Raw genomic sequence first — 8,477 nt, forward strand, 5'->3', positions numbered from 1 at the left:
TTGGACACACCTTCTCATTCAATGGTTTTTCTTTATTTTTATTTTTTTCTACATTGTAGATTAATACTGAAGACATCCAAACTATGAAGGAACACATATGGAATTATGTGGTAAACAAACAAATGCTCAACAAACTCAACAAATGCTGTTTTATATTTTAGATTCTTCAAAGTAGTTGAATGAGAAGGTGTGTCCAAACTTTTGACTGCTACTGTACTTAAGTCTACACTTGTTTTTGGAGGCAAATATTGTTCTTTTCAATTCTCTTTTTTTTTTTTTAAACCAGCTAGTTTTGCAGATTATTATTAATGCAAAACATGTTCAATCAATGCTTTGTGACGCATTTTTCATGAATTAAGCCACTTAATAAAGTACATAAAGTATTTAGCCCTACAAGCTGCAACATTGTTGCTCACACAATAACATATAAATAATTATAATCCTATAATTATATATTATACTGAAATGGGCCATTCTGCATAATGAGTACTTGTTATTTTAGTTTTGAATGCAAGGAATTTTACTTAAAAGCCATAATCCCACAATGAGATACATTTTCTGGTCTTATCGGTGCGATTTTTATAGCCAAAAACAATATAAACATTTATATTTATTTTTGTATTAGTCATAAACTACAGGACCAAAAAGCTAAAAAAAAAAATTAGACATGTGGACATCAATAAAAGGTAAAATGAGGGGGGAAAAAAAAAACAAAAAAACTGTTGCTCTGGCTTCAACACAAACTCTGACCACAACACTGTAGTTGTCCCACAAATAATAAAACATGTCTAATTTGTCCAAACTCTACGCATAAACATGAGGTGAATTCAAAGAGAATTTTTTATAAACACATTGCATTTGAATAGAAGCAGAACATTTTATTCACGTAATGGTGGCACAGCAAAGTAGGTTCCCCCAGTACATCCAGGTTGTATCACAGCAAACAGGAGTCCCTGGGTCGTTCAGTGTCAGTATGCAAATCATCAATATTCATTCACATGTCAGGAACTGAGTGGAAATATTTGGATGACTTCTTTCGGGGGAGAGGGGAGGGGGGGATGACTAGTGAGTTTATTAAGTAGCACGAGCTCATCGCTGCCTCCTGAATCTAAAGGCAGACTCTGGGATGCGTATCGTATTTCCCAAATGAAATTGTTATGGCTTGACGGCAGCAAATCAAACGCAAACATCAGAAGTGCCTTCAGTCATCCACTGCTCATTCTCAAACATTACTGCGAGGGACGCCACATTAAGGAGTCTAATCTGCGTGAATGGATCCGCAGCCACTGAAACCGACGGATTTCTTACGGAACAGGAAACACAGTGAAGGTTCCGACTAATGATTAAAAAAAAAAAAAAAAAAAAGAAAATACTAAAATAAAGAGACACCAATAAGGGCTGCCGTCTGACCGCTCACTCGTCACTGTCAAAATAACTGTACATAGGATTGACAAGATGGCATAAAAAAATGACTATACTGCTTCAACAATTCATACTTATAAAAGTTGGTTTGCATGTTTTCCTTCACCGCCACCACTGAAGTTGTTCCCTCATCCCCATGTTAAGTTTCCACCGTCCACCCCTGCTGATGTACACGTCCCGCTTTTACCTTGAACACGCACACACATTCGCACCAACACACACTCGTCTCCCCCTGCTACTTTTATTAAGTAATGTATCCGAATCGAAGACTTTGGAGGAGTCCACTCCTGTTCATATCTCCCCGGACTCTCGCTCCTCAGAGCTGGAGCGCCGGTCTCGCTCGTAGGACAGGGATCTCTCCCGTTCCCGGGGCCTGGCTGTGTCCGGGGCGGGGGGCTTCTCCCTGCCCTCCCAGTCTCCATACTCCGCCCTGTCCTCACGCCAACCCTCTACTGCTGCGCCCTGTCTGGACACCTCCTGGGACGGCGAGGGCTCTCTCTCGCGAGTGTGAGATGATCTTTCTCTGGAGGACCTGGGGGGCAGAAAAAATAACCAGCCACAGATTGATCATCATCGTCATCATGAAAAGTGAGCTTTGATCACAAGATTGAGGACTTTGTTTCCTTGATTCAAAAGATAGTTGTCAATATCTGAGAGCAAGTCAGATTTGCAGGGTGAAATGAATCATTTTCATAGCTGAAAAAAATGTATACATTTCCAGTACAACATAATGAACAAGTTCATGATAATGTCCCTTATATCTCCATTTCCAACCTTTTGAAACACTCAAAACTATATTTTAAATTCTTGGATGGCAGTTGAAGCAACAGTAGTGCTGTTAAAATCACTTATCAGATCATTAAAAAAAATTATGCTACGGCTGAACTACAATTATTTTGACTATTGATTAGTCCGTAGAATATTTTCCAGATCAATTTATTATTTCACTCCAATAAATGGCAAAGATCTGTGGACAAATGCCCATCACAATTTCTAATAAGACAGGACATATTCAAATGTATTTTATTAGTCCAAAAAAAATTCAAAAACTTCTAGAAAGATATTAATTTACAATGATAAAATTACAAATCAAATTTAAATAGCTGGAACCAGTGACTTTTGAAAAGACCAAGGTTAATTGATTATGCATACATCTGTTGATAACGGTTTAACTAAAGATTGACTAAACTGATCAATCAATTAATTATTTCAGCAATCAATTAATTTAAAAGAACCTGAGTAGAGTTCGGCTTGAAGCCGTTTCCATTTTGCTTTGCTTGTCAGGTGAATCTCTCAACAAACGACAAATTAAAATAAACACCAGTTGTCATTGCTGCATCTCAACATTATTATATCTTTCTATTGTTTCAATTTACTTGGTTAATGTGTTCTGAAAGGGAGGTAAGAATGTGACAGCTGATATTTAAACACAGGCTACATATTGTTAATTGTACGTGGATCGGGAGCGCCACTCATCCCATGCTGAAGTTGTAGTGATTGATAAAAGCCTCACCTCTTCCTCTTGCTCCTGTGAGAGTGGGAGCGCGAGCGATGCCGCTCCTTGTGTCGATGTTTCCTCTCTCTCTCCCGATCCCGGTCGCCGCCTTCTTCTCTGGGACGAGAGGAGTGGTGGCGTCTTGAGTGATGGGAGGACGAAGTCGAGGTTCCTCCGTCCCTAGAAAAAAAGGTTTAAAGAGAGACAGATTTTAAGCTGCGCTGCTATAAACTCTAGAATCTCAGATTAATGCTTTATACTGAAGCATCTTGTCTCGTATTCAATCTAGTTGGTCGGTCACGGCCTACACAATAGCTGCAGCCATTAAAGACATGGCATTAGCTGTGTGACACAGCACTTCTGCTCTTTTTTGGTTTAGGGATTTAATAAGCTACTAACATACGTGTAACGTTTTTTATGATGTGAGAGGTGGGGTTGGTCTTGATTTCAGGTAAGATAACCAGCTTAATTTCTTTAGGTTCACCACTGTAACAGTTTTCAGGACGATCATTGCTCCCCAAAGCCCGAGATAGATATTCAGTATACTGTCACAGACGAGTGAAGAAACCAGAAATATTCACATAGCTGCTGGAATCAGAGAATTACGATTATCAAAATAGTTGTCAATTTATTCAATAGTTGAACAACTAATCGATTAGTAATACTAATACTGAGTGTTGATACTCACAACTTTGCCAAGATAAAACATTGCTGTATGAAAGCTGGCGTTGTAAACAGTAACACCTATGTGTTCGCATTTTGTAACACTAAAGGGACGTGATGTAATAAAAGACTGTAGGAATAAGTACACTTGTTAAACAGTATATATCTACACACAAATATATCTGCAGTTTACAGCGGTATGTCGCACCGTCAACTCTGTAAATTGAATAAAATCATATGTCACTCTGACAAGTATAGAATGCATCGAGTGATTTGGTTTAAAGCAGACATACCTGTATCGTTCTCCACTTCTAGATCTGGACCTAGGACAGGAACACAGTTCAGTTTACACAGGACACTGAGCTTTTTCTTTTTATGCAGCGACAACGGAAGTCAGATCGTCTCTTACCTCCTACGCTCCCTCTCCCGTTCTCGTTCTCTCTCCCATTCACGCTCTCTTTCTCGTTCTCGTTCGCGCTCCCGCTCCTTCTCTTTTTCTCGCTCCCGTTCCCTTTCTCGTTCCCGCTCCAGCTCCCACTGACGCTCCTTTTCGTCATCTCGTTCGCGTTCCTCTCGTCTTCTGGTTCGCATTCTTTCTTGTTTTTCTATAACTGCTTTCTGGACGGAACAAAAATAGACAGAACTGAAGAATTGCACCTGATTATATAGCACTAAAAATGGAAACAACAAAAAAAATCCTGATTGATCAATAATTAAAGTTATTCCAGTGCTCCACTCACCCTCAGCTTTTCAAGCTTCTCACGGATTTCAATGAAGCCAATGTGAAGTTTGCCCCCAAAGTGGTCGGCTAGACGACGATCGTTGTCGTGAAGACCCAGGTATGCAGAGCACACCTCGCACACCCGCAGTTTTTGCTGCTGAAAGCTGGAGGCTGGCATTGAGTTTCTGTACACATCCTGCAACGACAAAAGGTTATAAGACCGGGGAGCTGAAGCAAATGAACTACAGACACACAATGAAAACAAAAGATTTTAACTTTTGAGAAAAGATCCTCCGTTTTACTGCATTTGGTTGTCGTTAATGAGTTATTACTAATGTCATTTGTAAACCATACATCTTCACGGTCTGAAACAAATACTTCAAGTCTAGTAATGTGACGTGCGAGTACAAATATGTATTTATTCTAAAACGATAAACCAGTCACAACAAAGCTGTTATCAACTTTCTAACCTCGGCTTCCTTCTTCAAGCCTCGAGTCTTCTCCACCATCTCCAGCACTTCCTGGGCCTCATCTACGTTCCCCTCGCCCCCGAGCTGCTCCGCCCGGGCCAGCAGCTTCCCGATCTCCTCGTTCAGCTCGTGGACACGTTCAGCCTTTTACACAGAGAGAGAGAGAGAGAGAGAGAGAGAGAGAGAGAGAGAGAGAGAGAGAGAGAGAGAGAGAGAGAGAGAGAGAGAGAGAGAGAGAGAGAGAGAGAGAGAGAGATTGTTATTTCTACACACTTTGCACAGAGTTATGATAACCAGAGGGTGTGAATCTGCTTTTTCCCCCTCCAGGAGATCATTTATTCAGTCATAAAGAGCACAACATTCTTAATTAAGACCATCACCTTTGCAGCCACTTCAGCGCTGATCTCATCCTGCGTCTCTGCTAGTCTCTTCTTGGCCAGCTCGGTCCTGCGGTCGCAGTCAGCAATGAAAGACTGGAGGTGCTCAGCAGCCTGCAAGAAAACACACGAGTTAAATGTGTTTTAGGGTGTGTATGATATACTAATTTACCAGATTAAACTATTCTAAATGAATCTTAAAACCCATTTTCAAGAAAAATCTGCGATGCAAGCATATTTTCCTTCTTACAAAAGTTTCCTAGACAACAAACTGTCACAATTCCACAGTCGCACGCAGACCAAAAATGTGAGAAGCACACATAGAAAGCTGGTCTCACTTCTTAATTTGGCACATTTGACTCAGTTCATGAGATTAAGTATTGCATCACTCAGTGACTGGGTGCAGTGGGTCAAAGAACAAAACTAAGACTTTCTCTAGAGCTACACATGAAGAGATGTGTGTGTGTGTGTGTGTGTGTGTGTGTGTGTGTGTGTGTGTGTGTGTGTGTGTGTGTGTGTGTGTGTGTACTACTCACATCAAGTTCAAAGAAGTACTCCTGCTCTTTAGAGGCAATCTCGAAGTCCGCTCTGAGGGCCAGGTCATGGACCTTCATACACTCTCCCAGATCCATTCTCTACAGAAAACCGAAAGACGTCCACGCGTTAGTATGCTTCATCATTCATCTTGAGATTTGTCGTAGCAGTTATTCCCCGATGTTGAAATGTCACCAAGAATTAGAACATTTCACATTAGGGAGTTTAAATGTGATATCCGTTGAATCGCAGAGCTGCACAGCCAGGTCTTTGACACTGTCTGTGTACAGCGCACTAACAAAGCATTGAGACAAAAGCACCTTTATGCATGCGTTTTGTACACAAGCATATTGAATTTGAAAGTAACTTAGCCCCTCTTTTTTTTTTTTCCTCCTTCACTACAGTTTCTCAATTTGATGGGACAGAAAGATATGGGTTAAAGTTACATTCAACTGTTTACGGGCTAAATCCGGCTGTAGTCTGTGAACCAAACCGCTGCTGACATTTAAAACTGTCCCTACTGATGCCACGTCAGGCCTGTACTGTAGCCATCCTCCCGTCTTACCATCAGGGCTTCCATCTCATCCCAAGACAGTGAAACATTTGACCGCCTGTGTCCTAAACTGTGCACAGACATTGTGTCCTGTTTTTTAGTTCAATGTGCTGGAGTAGGACCGAAACTGTGATAACAGCTGTCCCAATTCTTTCTGACTGCAGTGAATGATATATGATAAGGCGTGTGTGTGTGCATGCATGTGTGCATGTGAACATGATACTCACGGTGCCAGACAGAATATCATGAGGACAGGAATCCAGGAGGTGACTTTTGCAGACCCGCTCATCTGTGAATTTGATTCTCTGCCTCATGGAATCTCCTAAAAGAAAACACAGAAAGCCACAAAGAGCCAAAGAGCCCCTGTCACTGAGGATGCCTACTCAGTCTGAAAGGGTTACACTTGCCATGAGGGAGTCATCTTGTGAGTAAACCCTAAAAGTGAACTGCTCACATAGAATATGACTAAAAAAACACAACATGTGGTGTACAGAAAGGCAGCCTGAAGGAGAGCACCACCCATGGCTGCACATGTGGGTGGTGCTCTTAACCTGGTGGAGGCTGTTACCCTGCCTGTTGCCCTGCCATGCACACACAGACTCAAACACAACAGGTAGCTAGCCGGCTAGCCGTCCTCACGTGAGCTAGCTCGGGCTGCAGAGCACGCCGCCCTGGCTGCAGCTCTGTTAGCTCCGATGCTAATGCTAACGCCACAACACGCTCTGCTCGGCCTCGCGGCGGCTCACCGTCTCTCCCGGTGCCCATGAGCTGGTCCAGCATGGCCCTCATCTGCGCCTGGGCCGACATGGCGTGTAGTAGTGTGAGTCACCTCCTCCTCCTCCTCCTCCTCCTCCTCCTCTGCAGGCCTCTGCTCCTCCACCGGACCGCGGGTAACTTTCAGCGGGCCGCGGGGAGAGGAGCGGGAGGGCGGGGCGGGGACCGGGCTGATGTGAGCAGGTCAGCGGGGTCTCTGCGACATCGCCTCTAACGGAGAGTCTCCAGCCGGTCGGCCACAAGTTGTGAAGTTTATTCTGCGTCCTTTCTTCCGCCTTTTCCACTTCCCCTCCGTGCGCGTGGCCGCGGAGCGCGCTCACGTCTCTCCGCCTCGAGGAAGTGCTGCAGTCAGACCCGCGCGCCTGTCGGTTCAGTGTGACGCTACACCTCACTGTGAAAATGTTATACACACATATATATATATATATATACATATATATATATATATATATATATATTATATATATATATATATATATATATACATATATATATACAGTACCAGTCAAAAGTTTGGACACACCTTCTCATTCAATGTTTTTTTTAAAATTATTATTTTTTTTTTTTTTTTTTTTATATATATACAAATATATATATACAAATACATATATATATATATATATATATATATATATATATATATATATATATATATACATATCAAAAGTATCAAAAGTTTATATATGTCTATATATATATATATATATATATACATATACATATATATATGTATATATATATACATGTATATATATATATATATGTATATATATATATATATATATATATATATTTTATATATATACATATACATGTGTATATATATATATATATATATATATATATATATATATATATATATATATATATACAGTACCAGTCAAAAGTTTGGACACACTTTCTCATTCAATGGTTTTTCTTTATTTTTTTTTTATTTTTATTTTTTTCTACATTGTAGATTAATATTGAAGACATCCAAACTATGAAGGAACACATATGGAATTATGTGGTAAACAAACAAATGCTCAACAAACCAGAATATGTTTTGGATTTTAGATTCTTCAAAGTAGTTGAATGAGAAGGTGTGTCCAAACTTTTGACTGGTACTGTATGTATATATTTTGTATTTGAATACCTTACATACATGAGTAAATTAATTGTGTAATTTATAAAAACCTCAGCCTAGTTTGGAAGATATATGTATAAAATTATTTATTTATTTTTACATTGTTTTATTGATTCATTGTAAATATTCTGTTGGCAAACCTTGGTACATAAACAGCATTCCTGTCCACACAGAAACTTTACCTGGATTAACAAGGAAATATTATACAACTCTCTGTTTTATGGCTCATGGTTTGAATAAGGGATTTAGTTAAATCTATTTTGCAAACAGAAATGGTGAATACATTCCTTGAAAAGATGTAATAATCAGCTCAAGTCATTAGACAGGATTTTAGAAATATCC

General features: G+C 40.2%; 1 protein-coding gene across 1 annotated transcript; it reads right to left on the reverse strand.

The window, feature by feature from the left end:
* Nucleotides 1-126: 126 nt before the first annotated feature.
* On the reverse strand, nucleotides 127-7,382 carry zgc:158803 (LUC7 domain-containing protein). Its single transcript, XM_054603875.1, has 10 exons — nucleotides 6,982-7,382; nucleotides 6,463-6,557; nucleotides 5,685-5,783; nucleotides 5,152-5,262; nucleotides 4,772-4,915; nucleotides 4,321-4,497; nucleotides 3,990-4,198; nucleotides 3,874-3,903; nucleotides 2,936-3,097; nucleotides 127-1,954 (listed from the first exon to the last, which is right to left on the reverse strand). The coding sequence occupies exons 1-10, from the start codon at nucleotides 7,040-7,042 to the stop codon at nucleotides 1,714-1,716; spliced, it is 1,329 nt and encodes a 442-aa protein (XP_054459850.1). The 5' UTR covers nucleotides 7,043-7,382; the 3' UTR covers nucleotides 127-1,713.
* Between the last annotated feature and the right edge of the window lie 1,095 nt (nucleotides 7,383-8,477).

This window comes from Anoplopoma fimbria, chromosome 9 (assembly GCF_027596085.1).
Source record: "Anoplopoma fimbria isolate UVic2021 breed Golden Eagle Sablefish chromosome 9, Afim_UVic_2022, whole genome shotgun sequence".
In the NCBI taxonomy this organism is placed as follows: Eukaryota; Metazoa; Chordata; class Actinopteri; order Perciformes; family Anoplopomatidae; genus Anoplopoma; species Anoplopoma fimbria.

Bases quoted from the DNA above. Each gene is read 5' to 3' on its own strand.
- zgc:158803 (XM_054603875.1), bottom strand. From the start codon at position 7,042: ATGTCGGCCCAGGCGCAGATGAGGGCCATGCTGGACCAGCTCATGGGC. The intron at 5,784-6,462 runs GTGAGTATCATG...GGTTTTCTGTAG, and splicing joins ATGATATTCTGTCTGGCACC to AGAATGGATCTGGGAGAGTG. The intron at 3,098-3,873 runs GTATGTCTGCTT...CTTTTTTTCTAG, and splicing joins AGAAGTGGAGAACGATACAG to GGACGGAGGAACCTCGACTT.